A 20,655-nucleotide genomic window follows, 5' to 3' on the forward strand; every position below is an offset into this window, starting at 1 on the left:
AACCGGTGTTGATGATAGCGATCTGAGATTAATGGAGCGACAATTAAAACCGCCTGGAACACCCCCTCCCCCTTCCTTGGTAATTATATCATCGCTCGGATCACCCCCTCCCATCCTTATAAAAAGAGCTTTTGCATTTAATATATGTTTTTATTGTTCAGCTTGATCAAACTTGACTTAAAGGGAACTTAAAGATGGTTTAAAGACAACTTAAAGGGAGCGTAAATGCCACTTAAAGATGCTTAAAGGTGGCTTAAAGATGGCTTAAAGGTGACTTAAAGAGGTTTGGACATTAAGGACCTATAAGCTCAGCTTAAAGGTGACATAAAGGTGGCTTAAAGATTGTATATCCTTTAAGCCACCTTTACGCCACCTTTAAGCCACCTTTAAGGACTTGCTTAAATATTGTTTTTCGCCCTGTGGGGGGTCATGATTTTCACAACTTTGAATCTACACTACCTGAGGATGCTTCCACACAAGTGTCAGCTATCCTGGCCAAATAGTTTCTGAGAAGAAGATTTTTAAAGATTTACTGTATATATTCATTTGTTAAACTTCGACCCCCCACTGTGGCCCCACCCTCAGGTGAGCTAAAAAGATTAAGTTTACAATACAATAAGTTGTTAAAGTTGGTTTCTGGAAGAACAGACTTTGAAAATTTTCTAAATAAATATTGACAAATTTTTTACTTTTTTAATCTTTAGTTTTTAAGATCTGCGGACAAACATAGAATTGTGAGCAAATCTCTGTATCTTGCTTATAATTCGAAGCTTAACACTCAAATATGGTTAGTAAATAGAAATTGTAAACAATTAAACACAAGAAACATGCACTATATGTATAACAAATAAAGAACACAATTTATTTTTTCGAAATGAATCATTATATATATACATGTATATACCTACATATTTCCGTCAGCGATATCAAACTCTATTTAAACTGAATAAACTCGAGAAAATGCCGAGCATCTCAACAAAACCTATTGCATAAATCTACCATTACGCAAAAGATAATGCCGAATTACCGATAGAATGAATTGTATTTCAGTACCCCTACATCAGATTCTGCTTAATTTGCGCAGGTAAACAGTTAACTGTTTGATTTACCGAAGTGTCTGTTTGATTTGATACGTAAAAATCACGAAATACAGACGATAGTTTCCAGGTTACAAAGCATATATAATGAAAACGAAACGAAAATCAGAACAAGCTAACACCAACGTCATGTGTGAAAACTGTCAACGCATTGAAATATTTAGCCTCAATTTACTTCATAAAATCGGCACCAATATATTTTGCATGTTTCAAAATATCCCTTCATACGCGAACTGTTGCACAACAAGCAAATTCATCATATTCAGATCGACCCTTTTTCGTATAATGTCACGGCTGCTTTAAAAATAAAGAACCTCGTTTTAGAAGTATGGAATACGAGTCTTGGTAAAATGGGTATGCAAACCTGGGCCGTGTTAAAATAAGCCGGGGCAGATCGGAAATCGTCAATTCCAAATACGCATTATTTTGTAGCAATATTTACAGCGAATACAAATATACTATTCCATCAAATATCCTGAAATTTTAATGAGATTGGCAGATTAATAACTGCCAATCTTTTGTTTTGCCCAGGCCAAGTCTTGCCTTCCCATTTCACCGGATGCCGAACCCGAAGCTATTAAACTGATTGAAACACGCCTTTCCTTTATTATTATTTTCGTAATAACTCAGATTTGAAACAGAATTACCCCTTAATTTTTGCAATTTATATTTTCCTTCCCATAAGGATAATCTATGCTAAACTACGTTGAATTTGCCTCGGTAGTTCTTGAGAAGAAGATTTTTAAAAATGCACTACCCTTTTTCTACAGTTTCAAGGTTTTCTCCGCTTTGAATACAGATCGGACTTTTATTTCTGCAATTTATATTCGCCCTCCCATAAGGATGCTTTGTGCCAAATTTGGTTGAAATTGGGTAAGCGGTTTTAGAGAAGAAGTTCAAAATAAAAAAAGTTTACAGACGGACAGACGGACGGACGGACGGACGACGGACAAAATGTGATCAGAATAGCTCACTTGAGCTTTCAGCTCAGGTGAGCTAAAAAGCTGTTATTGTTAACAGATATGAAGATTGTGGAATGAAAATGGTAAATCTATTGTCTTCATATAACCTCTTAGAAATTATTTTTGATAAGATACGCCATGTTTACAGATATAATGGATAAAATATTCTATTTCAAAATTCAATTTCAATAAATTAAATTTATAAACTATGGAATTGATTAGTATTACATTATTTTTTTTCTTAAAGCAGTAAAAACCTTTTTTGGAAAATCGTTTCAGGTCCATTGAGTCTATAATTGTACTGAGCGGTCTGATGTTGCTGCCGATTAGCCCTTGTGTTATAACCCATATAAATATTGAATGTAACCCCTTCTTTAATAAACAAATATCATTGATAAAGTTTTGATAATTTTTATGATTTTTATGTTAGAATATGGTTTTTTTCCGAATATACATGTAATGGTATTATCCAAGCTGTAAATGCCTAGAAAACAAGATGCCCTTGGACCACATCGCTCATCTAAATATAGGCCCTATAGTAGTACTTTTATCATTCTATTTCGAAATGTATAAATATGAAACTCTCTCTTCAAAATATAGTAAAACTCTCATCATATTTGACAATACATTAAACAATGCATAAAAAGAAAAACTTACTTTTTGGACACCATATCCTATGATCTAAGATACATCAACTGACTAATCATTATTTGACAAGACGACATAATATCTGACAAGTCGACATCATTATCCGACAAGTCGACTTATAATATGAATGATAATTTTCTTCATTTTAATTTTTTCTGTCATATAATTATATAACATTTTTGAATAAGTTTTCTCGTTATGTCACAAATGAGATAATTTTATTACTTTGCCCTGTAAATTGCTGAATCACACCGGAAATAGTTATATTGCCCTACCGGAAAAAGTTATATTTCACAGGAAATGGTTATATCGCTCTCCCGAAACTGTTATATCACCCTCGCGTGCAATAATTCTGCATATTAATTACGTCGGGTTCGAATTTAGCTAAGCAAACGTAAACAGTTCCCCAACGATAAAAATGGCATGACAGAGTCTGCTATTCAGAGAAACTTCCTTTAATCGTTTAATTTGAAAAATGATCTTCTTTTTGGACGCATCGATCGGTATTTTACAAGAAAATTGATTCGTAAGATATGAAGATGCATTAAAAATTAAAATACACCTGTTATTAAGGTAAATATATTCTTAAACAGATTTTTATTTTTAAAAATGTTATATAACATATATTACATTTCTTCTCGGGCGACAATACCAGAATATTTGTCCCTCGGTGACAGGAAAGCCCTAGAGTGTTATGTCGCCCTCTGCCTTCAGCATTGGGCGACATAACACTCTAGGGCTTTCCTGTCACCTCGGGACAAATATTCTGGTATGTCGCCCTCGAAGTCATGTAATATATGTATAATGTTAACTCGTTAGATCATTATGTCGACTTGTCAGATAATTACTAGTATGTCGACTTGTCAGATGATTATGTCGACTTGTCAGATATTATAATGACAAGTTAATGACAGTTAGTGGCACAAACACTCTTTAATAACAAAATATTGAGTTTTAGTCAATATGATAATTTTTTGACAAGTCAACATAGAGATCTGACAAGTTGACATAAATATCTGACAAGTCGACATAGTCATTTGACAAGTCAGCATAATTATCTGACAAGTGGTGGCAGATCCATGCCACCATAATTATTGAAAGGAACAGTGAAATAGTAAAAGATTGTCACATACTGAAACGGTGAATAGAGAATAATACTCCAACTTCTGATTACTCAGCGCAACTCCTCTTTAACTGTTGCACAGAATTTCGTAAAATTTTGCTTGTATTTAGGACATCTTGTGCAAAAATGCGTATCATAATTTTGTCCATACATTAATATTGATATGAAAATATACAGTTTGTGAGCGCAACTTCTTTTTGGGGTGGGAAGCATTTTATTAGCTTATGAGACAAAACTTCTGTGATCGACCAAATCGCCTATTTATCTAATGGGTTTATTTAAAATATAATACCATGTTTTTTATGAAGGTTAAGCCATTAAAAGTCACACAGTTTGCACAGAAATATTATGATTTAACTAATTTAATTTATATTATTAATAAGGCAAGATAGTTTATTTTACTTCCCATCTTTAAAATCAATACCGGCAATCATGAGTTGAATATATTTGGGTTTTTTTTTATGTTATGTATCTGTTTTAAATATTTACATTGTATTATTTGAGCTACAAAATGCTTGTTTCAAAATTCAATATTTTGATGTACTTAAATCATTTATTATGAATTTTCTTATAGGTGTGTATTCTGCACTTTTATAGGTTCACTTATTTTTTTCATCCCAAATTAACTACAGTTTCACATATGGACACCCCCTTCCAATTTTTATATTTGTTTTGAATAAAAAAAATTAATAGGCAAATACTCACCTTTTAAAATTTGCATTATTTTATAGAAAATGTCATTCTATGAGCTATTTATAAATAAACTTTCCTCGACGTCTATAGTCTGTCCCAAGTGATTTTTCGGAAAAAAATACACATACCTGTGAAAGAGGTGCAAATGAAATCGATGAAAGGGATCGAACATATCAAAAATATCTTCATTGACACATTATCGTCTTTTACTCGGAAATATTCACGGAAACGAAAACCAATTTCTTATGGAGATGTTAAACATCTTTTCTCCATTCGGAAGTCACTTGAAATACCTCGCACAATTTTTCAACGTTATCATCCGGGTACCTTTATCTCTTTTGTAATGAAAACCCCCGTATATTTTATATTTTTAACTCTGTGCCGGATAATTATGCCAGTGCCAAGGTGGCATTTTTGCACCGGTCTAAGCTGCATATATCGAAAAATTTAATTATGCCATATGATAGACCATTGCTTGAAGAGTTAACAACCACCTTTGTTATCACTGTATCCCACCTGTCAGGTGAGATATTTACCTTTCAAAAATAATTCCTTTATGAAAATGAGCTTTCCCATAGGAAAAACAATATTCCTATAGGTATAATTTGAAATTTCCTATCGGAATAAAAGAACTTCCTATAGGAATTTCAATTCCGATAGGATTTGATAAGAAAGTGTGCGACATCATTTATAATATCTTGGGACAGGCTAAAGCTATTTACCTAGCTGACACTGTGATTAAAAATCGAAAGCAATAATACACATTGTGTCGAAAGCACGACAAAGTATGAAATATATATGTTCACATAAATTAATTTGTTAAGAGTTTATTTTATTTAAAGCTGCTTGGTCCAATTTTATATCAAATTTTATGCATGCTTTTAAACGATTGCTATGCTTAGTATATGTATAATAATAGACATTGCAGTAGTTTTACCCGTCAATTATGCCAAATTTCAATGAAGAAAAATACGTACAAAATTTGCTAACAAAACAAACGACATTAAAAGGTATCGCGTTATTTCGCCTCATGTTAAATTTCACCCCTGGCGACTAGACGGGTATGGTTGTATTACGAATTTGACATCGCTTTAAATAAAAGTCGAAATTATCAGACAAATTACAAATAAACATGTGTACGTTTTGTTCGCTAATATTTCTGAAGTCTGCTTTCTTTATAATCGATGCATAGCATGCGGGTTGAATAACCCCAATCATTTGGGGGACGAAACCAAGCGGTTTCATTTTCTAAACATTCCCGTGATGCATTTTGGTTTGTTTTTTCGTTTGCCCCCCTCCCCCCCCCCCCCCAAAAAAATAGTTTTATTTACTTTGAATATTTCTAACTTTGAAAGGAGACTGATTCTCCTGGTGTAAATAGGAGAAAGTCCATAACTTTCTAAGATAAATGATTTGTATGGAAAAAATTTTGATACTGTAATAACAAAAAAATCGGACCAAGCAGCTTTAAGAGACACTAATTTGGAAATTCATCGATTAAATCATTCACATCTCGGTAAATGTTATTCGAGTCCGCTGGCTAGGAAGTAAAAGTATGCGAACCTGTTAATATTCTTTGCTATTATGTGTTTATGCCTTCATAGGAACCTGCAATTTAGACACGATTTGAGATTGAAAAAAAAAGAAAAGAAAAAAAGACTTAGTATGAATTGGTGTACTCGTTCACTTAGAATGACTGATCATTTGAACGTTAGAAGTCAATTTAAAGGGGACATGGTCATGATTTTGGTTACAATTAATCCAAAATTTGATTGTCAGTCGTCAATTATAAGTTAACAAGCGGAATACATGGCTCATAATTCTTTGTTACAAATGAATATAAATAAAGCTCAGCCCATGTTTTGTTTTTGTTTACATTTTGAATTTCCAAGTAAGACCAAAAATAAACATGACAAACTTAGGAACAGTCACTGTTTATTTATATTTAAAGCGAATTAGCAGATAGAAAACCATCTCACTGGCGTCGGAAGCAAATTGAAAGTGGGGGGAGGGGGCTAGACTAATCCTCAAAAATATTGAGAAAAAACCTAATTCCCAAAATCATGAAAATCCTAATCCGTGGGTGGGGGGGGGGGATTACCTATACTTCCAAATATAAATTTACCTAGCCCCCCCCCCCCCCCACCGGTTCCGACGCCTATGCATCTAATTGAAAAGAACTTTTACTGGTATATTAAACCAATGTAAACAAATTAGATTTAAAACATGACACGAGCCTTGTTTACATAACAAAGAATTGTAAGCAAATTGTAAACAAGGCTCAAATTCTATATTTGTTTACAGATAGTGTAAAGTAGACAAATTGCCATTTCTGACTCTCAAATGGAAAACAAAGTAAACCGATTCAGTGTGTTCATAAGTATTATTATGAACAAAAAAGACTTGATTGAAAAAAACATTTGATTGAAACTTATACCATTACAACACATATGTTAATTAACAAAAACAAGAATAGAGCTTTGTTCACATAACAAAAAAATCCTACTCTGTTTTTTGCTTGTAGCTTGATATCTGACTTCCTTAATTAAGTTCTGACAGAAGAAAAAAAACATTATCAGCAACTATAGTCTGTCCCACGTTATTTCTTCCATCACTTTTTGATGATTTTTAATAAAAATACACGTATATATACCTGTGAAAAAAATACAGTTGAAATCGATAAAAGGGAACATTAATAACAAAGATATCTTCATTGAACAATCATCATTTTTAACTCAAGAAAGTTCACAGGAACGAAAACATATTTCTTACGGAGATTTATAATGGGAAATGTTTACATCTTTTCTCCATTCGGAGGTACTCAAGATACTTCGCACAATTTTTCAGCGCTATCACCCGGGCTTATAAATGGCTAATGCAATGCAAAATCCCCGTAGACTTTCTATTTTTGGATGTGTATTGAAATCTGAAGAGGTAAAGGGGGCGTTTCAAAACAGATAATCTGGACATTTTTCATATTAGTGGATGAACGTAGTTTGAGCACAAAGGTATTTTTGATTATCGAAATATCGAGCAAAGAGTGGTGGAAGCAAAAACTAGGGACAGAGTATGGGGAATTGTCAAATGAAGTTTGATTTCAAGTTTTAGGGTTTGAAAAATTTAAATTAAAAAAGAAATGAAAATAATGGTTCACAACGATGCGCGATATTGTGAATGGGATGAAAAAAAATGTGCTGTGTACCCACAAATATTTCGGCATATCTATACTCGTTTCATACTTTAAAATTACAATGACTTAACTTCTATTCAAAGTCCAGGGTAGCGCGTGTGTCAGGACCGTAGATAAACCGACAGTTGATTTTGAGTCCGTTTCTTATTTTTTTCGAGAGGGATTTTCTTTTACTTTGGAAGTTATGTTCCAGATGTGAGGTAATACTTTAACCTAGACTGGTATACATGTATTAAGACAAAATCATGTAAAATGAAAGTTGCGATGAAAATGACCCATATATCACTGGCATACAGGCATACTTATGTGTTATCATATTTACATGTAATAAAATTAATGTACATATAAATACGGTGTTTTAAAAAAAAAAAGCTTCTTTTTGAAAATGGTAAAAGATCGATTGAAACGATTTTATTACTAAATTTATAACATGGCATGACACGTGTGTATGCACCTGATTGCGCATGTAAAATCTGAGTTGTAACCTTTGTTCCACTGACACCGTGCTATATATCTTGTTAAGATATCTGCATGGCGTGTTCTATGTTAAGTGCATTTATATAATCTCTCAGATATGATCCTGTGACCAGAATTTTCAATATAATTATGTAGGAAATCATGGAACCTTGAATGACAAAGCATCAATACAAGAACATAATTTGTAAACACTGTGACATATTAAGACTTCAATGTAATGCAGGTACATTGTATATCCTGGCGATGTAGTTACCGGTAATAAACCGGAGTTATCTCCCGCACACCATTAACGCTATTACACATCACTTTCAAAATATAAAATACTCCGGCCTTTCTTGCCTTGCTTTATTTATTAAAGATTTATACCATGCATTTATTGAGATCTTGGTTGCAGCCGAAACAATTTATTAAAAATATATTTGAAAAAAGCATAATTATTAAATAAATAATTCTCTCTTTTTTGGATTTTTTTCATTAAGAAAATGATATATTAAAGTAGTCCAAGTATCGCACTACGTCATAATACGGATTTTACAATATTGGTTCGACTTTTACAAAGCATTTTTGATACCCGGTATTGATTTTGTTCTACATCGCTGTTGTAAACAATGGCAATAATAAGCAATTAGAACGGTAATATATGTATCATGAGAGAAAGAAATGATTAATGTTGAGAAACTTGATTCTGTTAAAGTAAAATGAAAAACGCAGTTTCTGATTAACCAGGATCTCAGGTATGCTTATACCTTCTTTGTTTTGACCCCCCCCCCCCGAATTTTTCTTTTTCTTTTTCTAAAACCGGTTTAAATTTAGAGATAGAAGCTATTTCGAATTTAATAAATCGTCAATTAATTAATGTTTAAATGATATCTAACATTGTTGACAGATCTAGGCAGAAAACTGAAACAAAAAATGTGAGTTTTACGGATTTTTTCGTCAGGGTCTACTTGGTTTGGAGCTTATAGCGTGAAAAGTAATCCGTCAACATATAATTTATTTTACCAATTGAATCTTTTTTCTAAGATGTCAGTCTATAGAATAAACACCATGAATTTAAGTTTGAGTCCATAAAATAGTAAAAATATTACCAAACGCGATACTAGCATTGCATTTTTTGTATTCTATATTGATACATCAGGTCCATAAAGCGTACTTACTAACAAAAATTTGCGCAAAATTATTGATGAGATATGGCTTAAATAAATATATATACTCTATTTTGTATGTTCAGTTCTAATTTTCCCAAAATTGGTAATTATTTTTAGGAAAAACGGACGTCTGGCAAATTTCATAATTGTCAATAATTTTCGCAAGGGGGTACACCCGTCTGAGAGGTGATAACAAACAAACTAGCATGTAAACATACATATTTTCTTTTGTATATGTATTGCTAGAATGTATATTTATCATTTAAAGCTAAGCTTTTAATGATTGAGCCTATTTAGTGCCGAGTATAGGACTACCTTAAACGTATTTTCATCCACCTTAAATGCTATTACTAGACCATTATGCTTTTATTATCAATCTAAAGAAATGTCATATGACGGCGCAGTAAGATAAATAAATGCATGTAATTGTGGCTCTCTCTCTCTCTCTCTCTCTCTCTCTCTCTCTCTCTCTCTCGTTGGACCCAAAATTTGTGAAGCCTCAACCACACCGTGTAGAAACGGACTCTCTCTCTCTCTCTCTCTCTCTCTCTCTCGTTGGATCCAAAATTTGTGAAGCCTCAACCACACCGTGTAGAAACGGACTCTCTCTCTTTCTCTCTCTTTCTCTCTCTCTCTCTCTCTCTCTCTCTCTCTCTCGTTGGACCCAAAATTTGTGAAGCCTCAACCACACCGTGTAGAAACGGACTAGAGTAACGCACTTTACTCTAGTCCAAGATGGCGATAAGAAGCTCGCTTCGATTATTTTACTCTAAATTGTCGGGGTAGTATAACGAAATAAATACAGTACAATTTTGAATGATAGGAAAATCAGCAACAACAAATAAATAATGAAAAATATTCTGTTTATATTATGAGATGCAAGGAAATCATAAAACGATGATGCACTGCGGAAACTTCCTCTTTATTTCTTCATGTGTATCTAGTAATTTTAATTTTTTTTTTCTGGTTTTATGTATTTGAGAATGTTCTTCAACGCGGTTAGTATGATCAAATAAAAAATATATGGGCAGTGGTCTTTGGATTTCTAAACAATAGCTGATAAAAGTCATGTATCTAATTACCAGTCCAGGTAATGACTCATTTGTAAAATTAAACTATGTATGATATTACTGATATTTCTAAAAACAATTTTCACAGGGTCCACAGCTAGAGTCTTTTCATGATGGCATCTAGAGATGAAGCCCAGCATGTGGTGGAATGTGACCTGTGTCAGCAACCAGTCTCGTTTTTCTGCAGACGATGCGGGGTAAATCTCTGTGACCCCTGTGTCCTTATACATCTACGCGTGAAATCTAAAAACGGCCATGACATTGTTGATTACACCAGTAAGGATGATGACGACACATGCCACTGTGACTCCCATACCCAAAACGCTTGTTCTGCATACTGCAAAACTTGTGAAGCTCCAATATGCATGCTTTGCGTTACTATTAAACACAAATCGCACGAAATATCCGAGCTGTCCGACAAAATTGAGGAACTTTTGAAAGTGATTGCTACGGAAAATGATCGACTTCAGTCATTCAGACATGAATTAGAAAGAATTTTGGATCACACGACGAAGCTGTTGTCCTCGATATCCTCGATTTACAAACTTAGGAAAGATGAAGTTACAGCCCGGGGAGAAGAGTGGATCAAACTGATCGAGAAGACCGTGAAGAAACTTCACCAGGAGCTGGATGACATGCACAAGGAACACGAGGCTGTACTACAGAAACAAAAGAGAAAGTTTGAAGAAATGATTAGAAGAATGGATGATATGAACGGGAAAACAGTAGAATTTCAGAAATCAAAGAATGTCACAGAAATGCAGACTTTTGTACCAGTGATTCAGAAACAGGAGAGTTTAAGTGATGTCTCACAGTATTCGTTTCCGAAATTATACGCATATAAAATAGATGAATATTTGGAAAATCAATTAAAAGAAAAGGAGTTACCGGGTGGAATAATATCAGCGATACCAACAGTTACTTCTGTTATAGACACTGGGTTCCCTGCTGATGAAGAGTATAAAACTCGTCTGTATGACATGGCCGTTACCGACGATAACAAAGTGTGGATGGGAGGAGCGAGCGGAGAACTGAAGTTGTTTGATCTCCAGGGAAACCTCCACCACACCGTCAACATTACTACCCACGGCATGTACTTATGTACGTACAACAAACAAGTAGTGTACAGTGGAACTCAAGCCGTGAGAATGATATCTGACACCGACACTGTGGTGACGATGTTCACTACCGGGGACTGGGAGCCATACGGCGTCACAAGCACCGCGTCCGGTGATCTACTGGTCTGTCTCCGTAAAGACGATCAGACCAAAGTCGTCCGATACAGCAGTACCGGTACCGTGCTCCATGAAATCCAGTACGACTCGCAGTGTCAACTTCTGTACAAATGGGCGGTTTACATTACTGAGAATGTTAACAGGGACATCATTGTAACTGATTGGGAGAAAAATGCAGTCATTGCTGTCGATAGATTGGGCATATTCCGGTATTCGTACTCGGATAAGGACACTAAATTTGCCGTTTCTTCAGTAACCACTGATTCTGTCGGTCACGTCGTCGTTACAGATTTTGGCGGTAACAAGATTCATATGCTGGACAGAGACGGGCGATTCCTGAGGTACATAATTCCTGAAGGAGGAATAAATAATCCACGCGCCGTGTGTATCCTTGGTCACGGTGAGATGATGGTGGGAGAGTGTCTGACGGGGATCGCCAAAAGAATCAAATACTTAGAAGAATAAAGATACATCAGTTGTATTAATCATTGTTAAAATGGAAATGGTTATTGGATACTTACAAACAAATAGAGACAAATCGTTTAATGTTTTAAAGTGGCTCTGAAATAAACCATAATCAACTGGATGTAAAATATTAGAAAGTACCTACTGTCTGTACGCGGTATATCTTTTAGATTGAAATGTTGTGTGATTTAATATTCCTTTATCTATGTTACCTTTTATTATTTTCTGCATACAAATTTTGCTTACAATAACCCAATCTGAGTCAGTAAAAATGTCTTCTTAATACTATACATGTAAATCAGCATTTATTGTTATACTAATTCAAATGATTAGCGCCTATCTACTTACGTGATTAAATACTATCGTATACGAGGAAAATTTGGCCATTTTTGACGTACTGCAATATATTGTTTCAGATAGTTGCAAATGAGAAAATATTGCCTTCTTTTGTAGAGATACTTTGTAAATAGTAGATGTATTTTTTTTAAAATTATTTTTAATATTTATTAAATTTTGAGTAATCTTGTATACAATATATGCACAGGTGCTCGATTATCGGATATTGTAGTTTTTAATTATTTGCTTGGGGACAAAAATTAAAATTGGTAATCATATCTTATATATATGTTTCTATATATGGCAATGCTACAGTAATTTAGCCTTTAAAAACATAAGAGTGTCATTATACTTTAGCGACTATTTAGATTGGACTATATATTTATAAATAACGAGCGTCAAAGGGACCCACGGGTGATGGAGACAGGAACGACGCGTAATCAACCGTGGGTTTCCGATGATGCTCATAAGATTAAAAAAAAACTGTTATTGTTAACAAATATGAAGATTGCGGAATGAAAATGGTAAATCTAATGTCTTTATATACATGTAACCTCTTGGAAATTATTGTGGATAAGATACATCATGTCTACAGATAGCACTGATAAAACGTTCTATTTCAAAGTTCAATTTCAATAAATTAAATTTATAAACTATGGAATTGAATACATTCATTTACTTTATTTCTTAAAGCAGTGAAAACCTTTCTTTGGAAAATCGTTTCAGGTCTATTAAGTCCATAATTGTACTGAGCGGTCTGATGTTGCTGCCGATTAGCCCATGTGTTATAACCCATATAAATACTGATGGTAACCCCTTCTTTAATAAACAAATATCATTGATAAAGTTTTGAACATTTTTATGATATTTATGTTAGATTATGTTTTTTTTCGAATATACATGTGATGGTACAAAAAATGTATTATCCAAGCTGTAAATGCCTAGAAAACAAGATGCCCTTGGGCCACATCGCTCATCTAAATATAGGCCCTATAGTAGTACTTTTATCATTCTATTTCGAAATGTATAAATATGAAACTCTCTCTTCAAAATATAGTAAAACTCTCATCATATTTGACAATACATAAAACAATGCAAAAAAAAGAAAAACTTACTTTTTGGACACCATATCCTAAGATCTAAGATACATCAACTGACTAATCATTATTTGACAAGACGACATAATATCTGACAAGTCGACATCATTATCTGACAAGTCGACTTATAATATGAATGATAATTTTCTTCATTTTAATTTTTTCTGTCAAATAATTATGTTAACTCGTCAGATCATTATGTTGACTTGTCAGATAATTATGTCGACTTGTCAGATGATTATGTCGACTTGTCAGATATTATAATGACAAGTTAATGACCAGTTAGTGGCACAAACATATGGTGGCATGGATCTTCCACCACTTGTCAGATAATTATATTGACTTGTCAGATGATTATGTCGACTTGTCAGATATTTATGTCACTTTGTCAGATCTTTTTGTTGACTTGTCAGAAAATAATCGTATTGTGTAGAAACTCAATAATTTGTTGTCAAAAGAGTGTTATTGCCACTAACTGTCATTAACTTTTCATCATAATTATCTGACAAGCCGATATAAAGATCTGATAAGCTAACATAATTATCTGACAAGTCGACATTATGATCCGACAAGTTAATATAATTATTTGACAGAAATCTAAAATGAGGAAAATTGTCATTCATGTTATATGTTGACTTGTCAGATAATGATGTTGACGTGTCAGATATTATGTCGGCATGTCAAATAATAATTTCGACTTGTCATATAATTATGTTGAGTTGTCAAATAATGATGTCGACTTGTCAGAAGATTATGTTGACTTGTCAGAAGATTATGTCGACTTGTCTGATCCTTATGTCGACTTGTCAGAAAATATATGTCAACTGGATGGCACAAATTGGGCGTGGAAACGTTTAAGTGTTGACTTTTTCCAACACGTGAATAAGTGACAAGTCGACATAATGACCTGACAAGTCAACATAATTATCTGACAAGTCGACATAATCTTCTGACAAGTCGACATGGAAATAGTTATGCCACCATACAAACATGCTTTGACAACGAAATAATGAGTTTCTTGTCAATATGATAATTTTTTGACAAGTCAACATAAAGATCTGACAAGTTGACATAAATATCTGACAAGTCGACATAATCATTTGACAAGTCAGGATAATTATCTGACAAGTGGTGGCAGATCCATGCCACCATAATTATCGAAAGGAACAGTGAAATAGTAAAAGATTGTCACATACTTAAACGGTGAATAGTGAATAGCGAATAATACTCCAATTTCTGATTACTCAGCGCAACTCCTCTTTAACTGTTGCACAGAATTTCGTAAAATTTTGCTTGTATTTAGGACATCTTGTACAAATATGCGTATCATAATTTTGTCCATACATTAAAATTGATATAAAAGTATACAGTTTGTGAACACAACTTCTTTTAGGGGTGGGAAGCATTTTATTAGTTTATGAGACAAAACTTCTGTGATCGACCAAATCGGCTATTAACTTAATTAATTGGTTTATTTAAAAAAATAATACCATATTTTTTATGAAGGTTAAGCCATTAAAAGTCACACAGTTTGCACAGAAATATTATGATTTACATGTAACTAATTTAATCTATATTATTAATAAGGCAAGATAGTTTATTTCACTTCCCATCTTTAAAATCAATACCGGCAATCAGTTGAATATATATGGGGGTTTTTTTATGTTATATATCTCTTTTAAATATTTATATTGTATTATATGAGCTACAAAATGCTCGTTTCAAAATTCAATATTTTCTTAAAGCTGTGTATTCTGCACTTTTATAGGTTCACTTATTTTTTTCATCCCAAATTAACTACAGTTTCACATATGGACACCCCCTTCCCATTTTTATATTTGTTTTGAATAAAAAAAAATCATAGGCAAATACTCACCTTTTAGAATTTGCATTATTTTATAGAAAATCTCATTCTACTAGCTATTTATAAATAAACTTTCCTCGACGTCTATAGTGTGTCCCAAGATATTTATGCCGCACATTTGGATGATTTTTCGTAAAAATACACATACCTGTGAAAGAAGTGCAATTGAAATCGATGAAAGGGAACATATCCAAAATATCTTCATTGACACATTATCGTCTTTTACTCGGAAATATTCACGGAAACGAAAACCAATTTCTTATGGAGATGTTAAACACCGATCTTTTCTCCATGCGGAAGTCACTCGAAATACCTCGCACAGTTGTTCAACGTTATCATCCGGGTACCTTTATCTCTTTTGTAATGAAAACCCCCTTAGACTTTTTATTTTTAGTTGTGTATTGAAATCTGACAAGCTAGAGGGGAACGTTTCAAAGGGAAAATCTTGGGATTTTTTTTAATGCCATTGAATCAACATCGTTTGAACTCAAAGGTATTTATAAATATTAAAACAATTTAAGAAAGTGTGCGACATTACTATCTTAGGACAGACTAAAGCTATTTATCTAGCTGACACTTAGTTCCTGTGATTAAAAATCGAGAGCAATAATACACCGATTTGTTCCTATTTTGCACACATTTGAAAATTAAGTATCATTCATTCTTTCTTTATTTCCTCCCTTAAGAGATTGTGGCATGAAATTTTACAAAGATCAATATAGAAACATTATTACACACACACACACACACACACACACACACACACACACAAAGAAGAAAAGAAAAACTATATTACCCTATTGCCACTTGGCATCGGAGAAAAAAAACAGAAAAGAGAAGGGAAAAAAGTCAAAGAAAAAATGTGTGCGAAACAGGAATTTGACCAGGTGGGATAATTGCTTAATTGCTATAGTCTATATCACAGTTCCTGCGAGGGAATTGACAATAAAATAAATAAAACATATCTACTCGCAATTTATATTTACATTTATTTCATGTTACAATATAACTTGCATAAAAGCACATTTACATAATAATTACCATCCATATTCATGAATTCTATTTCAAACATCAATTTGGCCATGAAAAATTTCATTATTTTTTTTAAATAAGAAAGATAATTGCAAAAAATGTTGAATATGTAGCGCCTTTGTTTAACTTACTGCCTATAGGAAGTACATGTATCCGCTAAAAGTTTGAAGAGAAAATATCATATGTTAATATTTAATTATTGCCTTGCTGACATAAATGGAGATGTGTCTAGTGAAAACGCTGCTTAATATTTTTCATTTATGTTGTGGCTTGAATAATCGAAAAAATAGACAAACTGTGTGATGATAAATCGGCAATTTTATATGCTTAAAAAACTGTAAAGATTATTTCAGTTTGAGTTGTATCGCATCAATATTTAAATATTATTTTTCAGATTTTTTATGTATTTAACCTCTGATTTGAAAAACTAGAAAGGGACCCGCCATATACTAAAGCGGTGATGTCATAAGAACTACTGTCAAGGTCGCTATTTCAAAGATTGAAATATTTTGTGATAAAGATCTTTTTTCTTTCAAAATATTCTTTCTGTTGATACCAAACAATCAATTATAAACATGCTTTTTACATAATTTACAACTCAATTGTAAAAAGAGACAAGGAGTACCCCATATGACTGTCTATGTAGTTTTCCCTTTCATCATATAACTATCCATTGAATCAGCTTCCAATTGGCTTTGGACCAGCGATTTTTCCTGATTCATTTTGTTTTATATTTAAGGTAAATGGACAAAAATTTGAAAGTCAAATCATCTAATCATTATTTTTTTAACAGTGCGCGGAAATTGAAGACTTTTTGAATATATCATTATCTTAATTTTATCAAACGAAAAAATTGTGATAGTTATTTGACCTAAAACACAACAAAATATCTATATTCTTCTTGTTTTATCGTTAAGGCGCTGATAAAACACAGGTAAAAACCCAAGTAAAATCTTTGACCGAAAGCAGACTATAATTGCTATCGCAACACAAATATCACCTATTGCTCTATACCCAAATATCAAATGTGTGCAAAACGGGAACACGAAAGCACGACAAAGTAAAAAATATATATGTTCACATCAATTAATTTGTTAGAGTTTATTCTTTTTAAGAAACACTTATTTGGAAATTATTAGTTTTTTTTTTCAATATTTCTGAGGAATAATCTAGCCCCCCTTTCAATTTGCTTCCGACGCCAGTGTAGAGAGGCGTTTCAAAACAGATAATCTGGACATTTTTACGAGTTGATGTATATCAACTTAGTGTAGTCACTGCAAAGGGGTTTCCCATCACTGGGTTAAATCACATTTTCGTATTGATGGTCAGATTAATACATCAATTATCAAAATGCAATGATATGAATCATGAAAGGATGACTTCTTTTATCGGAGGTAAAATTTGTTGTCATCGTATTTTAATCAACAAAAAATCATGATTTTCTTTTTGTTAATTGATATCAATCCGCACAAGAATATAGGTTCAAGGAAAATCTTCTGACACATTTCATATACTAAGGATACATTATTGTTGCCATCAATAAATTGTATAAAACATATCAAGTATGTTTCTTCATAACTAAGAACATTTTAATTGACTGATAAAAATGTCGCTACAATCAAATTTGACGTATACATGTACATGTACATGAAACTTCAGTGATACCCGCGCTGTAATCGCTTTTGTGCAGATGAGCTCAGCTCAGTGGTGGACGTTTAACGTTTTCCCCACACAAGAGTTGAAATTCAAGATCATGAATGCGTTTCATTACTTACGCCTTATCAAAGTTAACGTGAAATGAAATGATGACAAAACAAAGAGTTGAAGCACAAGAGTTGAAAATAATCAAGAGCTGGGGGGGGGGGTGTCTATGTGGTATGATCTTTCGTCGTGTTCAAGGTCAGTGTGGCCCTGCAACATGCACATCGGGAACTGCGCGCCTGTTTATATACGTCATAGATTATAAATAGATTAGCGTGGTAGTTACTGTGTTTTGAGCAGCGTTGATTAAGAAATAGTATCATAAACATGATCTTTTTTTACAAATTGGTTTGATAAACAGAGGCAAACTATTTTACCCAGTCTATAGAATGGTAGTTTGTAGTTAATGGTGTGCATTTTGGACATGAGTAGAATTTTGTCATTTTTGGTTTTTTTTTGTTTTTTTTTTTTTTGCTTTTTGGTGTGATGATTTGAATTTTATATTAGTATATTATATTTATATATCAATGTAGAATAACTTTAAATGCTATATAATAAAAACAACAAGACGGAAATCTACCAGCCCCGTTTATCGATTGGTCAAAAACTATGCAGCAACCTAAGAAAAATCACGGACTGCACGGAATATAATCATGGGGAGGATTTTGGTGTTTCTTTTAGCTAACGTACTGATGTACATTAACAGTAATTTTGTTAATTTTACTTACTTTTTACAATCAATTTATAAATTTGTTAAAAAGATGTAAATAAAAACAATAAAATGCGTCTTTGATGATTCATTTGGGTTATGAAGGTAGCGATCATTGCAGAAAAAAATTATATAACCCGCTAACGCGGATAAGGTATTTTTTCTGCTATGTCGCCACCTTCATATCCCCCATGAATCACCCAAGAAAGCATTTTATTGTTTAGATATAACACAGGCACCTGACCTTTTTAAAAACTTTTTTCTCTAAATGAAAAAAAAAAGAATTTTAAAGAGAAAAGTTTAAAACGTCACGTGCATGAGATTTATGAAACCCTTTAAAACCTTGTGTATATGTAGTTTTGTAAAAATGGTTTGAAATGTAATGTAAAAATGGAAGAAGGTGAAGTATAATAATTTAAGGAATGTCAGAAAAAGAGACCATCATTTGATCATATTGACGGTTTGCTTTCATTGAAGTAAATACGATAAATCACAGGCACATACAATATACATTTTTTTCATAATAAAAAATATATAGTTACCCTCTACCCAATAATAAGGTACCGGTATAGAAGGTAACTATATAAATTTAATTATGAGAAAGATATATATAACGTGAGTTAAATGTGGCCGAATGAATGAACTTAACATTATTTGTGTTGATCGACATAACAATACAAACCACCTGTTTAAAGCTGCATGGTCTAAATATTATCCATACAAACCAATTATCTTATTTTTGTTTTGCCACAACTCACATTAACACCCGATGTCAAAGTCGTAATACAATCATCCCCACCTCGACTTCAGGGGCGAATTTAGATATGAGGCGAAATAACGCGATAGGGGCCTACCCTTTTTATGACGTTTGTTTTGTTAAAAAAGAAAATTATTTTTTTCATTGAAATATGGCTTAATTGACCGGGAAAACTACCGCAATGTCTGTTATTATACACATACTTAGCATAACCATCGTTTAAAAGCGTGCATAAAATTTGATATAAAATCGGATCATGCAGCTTTAAAAAAGGTGTTGTACTGTTTTCCTGTTTTTGTATGCGTAATTTGCAGACTAAACAATAAGTAAAACTCATATTTATTGCCTTTTTATGTTATGACAACTGTTTTAGTCAGTTTGGGCAAAAACAAACCAGTTCAATATATGTTTACATTTTGACCCTCAAATGTACAAGATGGCCGAACATCCCTCTATATGATATTAAGATTATCAACAGAAGACAGCAACATTTGATGGAAATTCATACTAACAAAACACATATGTAAACAACAACAAGACTCGGGTATTGCTTACAAAACAAAGAAATAAAAACTCTTTATCGTGCTTCTACCTTAATATATGACTTTTAAATTTTGGCAAGACATTAAAAATACTAAAATTAACCATTCTGAACATAAAGAAAAAGGAAAATTGAAATTTTAAATGTTCTGTCGAAGTCAATTTAAAGAATATTTAGATATGCTCCTCTATATAATTTAAAAAATGATCTTTCACGATTCATGATTTTTTATCTTTGATATGCTGTGGCCTAGTATAATAAGATACCCATATTCTTTATTTATTATTTATTTCAAGTTCTGCTTATTGAGAGCAGAAGAGGGGCAATAAATGTCTAATTTCTGAAGCATCAACTCGTGTCAGTTCTTTCAGTACTTTGATTCATATTAGTGGATGAACGTAGTACTTTTGAGCACAAAGGTATTTTTGATTATCTAACTATAAAAGCAAAAAGTGGTGGAAGCAAGAACTCGGACAGAGTATAGCATCGGGGATTGTCAATTGAGTGTGT

The 20,655-nt window shown here is 32.9% G+C and overlaps 1 protein-coding gene across 1 annotated transcript; it reads left to right on the plus strand.

Moving 5' to 3' along the window:
* Nucleotides 1-7,806: 7,806 nt before the first annotated feature.
* Nucleotides 7,807-13,225, plus strand: LOC128178268 (E3 ubiquitin-protein ligase TRIM36-like). The gene is made up of 2 exons (XM_052845366.1): nt 7,807-7,913; nt 10,497-13,225. The coding sequence occupies exon 2, from the start codon at nt 10,519-10,521 to the stop codon at nt 12,106-12,108; it is 1,590 nt and encodes a 529-aa protein (XP_052701326.1). The 5' UTR covers nt 7,807-7,913; nt 10,497-10,518; the 3' UTR covers nt 12,109-13,225.
* Nucleotides 13,226-20,655: the final 7,430 nt, after the last annotated feature.

Source organism: Crassostrea angulata, chromosome 3 (genome assembly GCF_025612915.1).
Source record: "Crassostrea angulata isolate pt1a10 chromosome 3, ASM2561291v2, whole genome shotgun sequence".
In the NCBI taxonomy this organism is placed as follows: domain Eukaryota; kingdom Metazoa; phylum Mollusca; class Bivalvia; order Ostreida; family Ostreidae; genus Magallana; species Magallana angulata.

Coding starts and splice junctions, on each gene's coding strand:
- LOC128178268 (XM_052845366.1), top strand. CDS start 10,519: ATGATGGCATCTAGAGATGAAGCCCAGCATGTGGTGGAATGTGACCTG.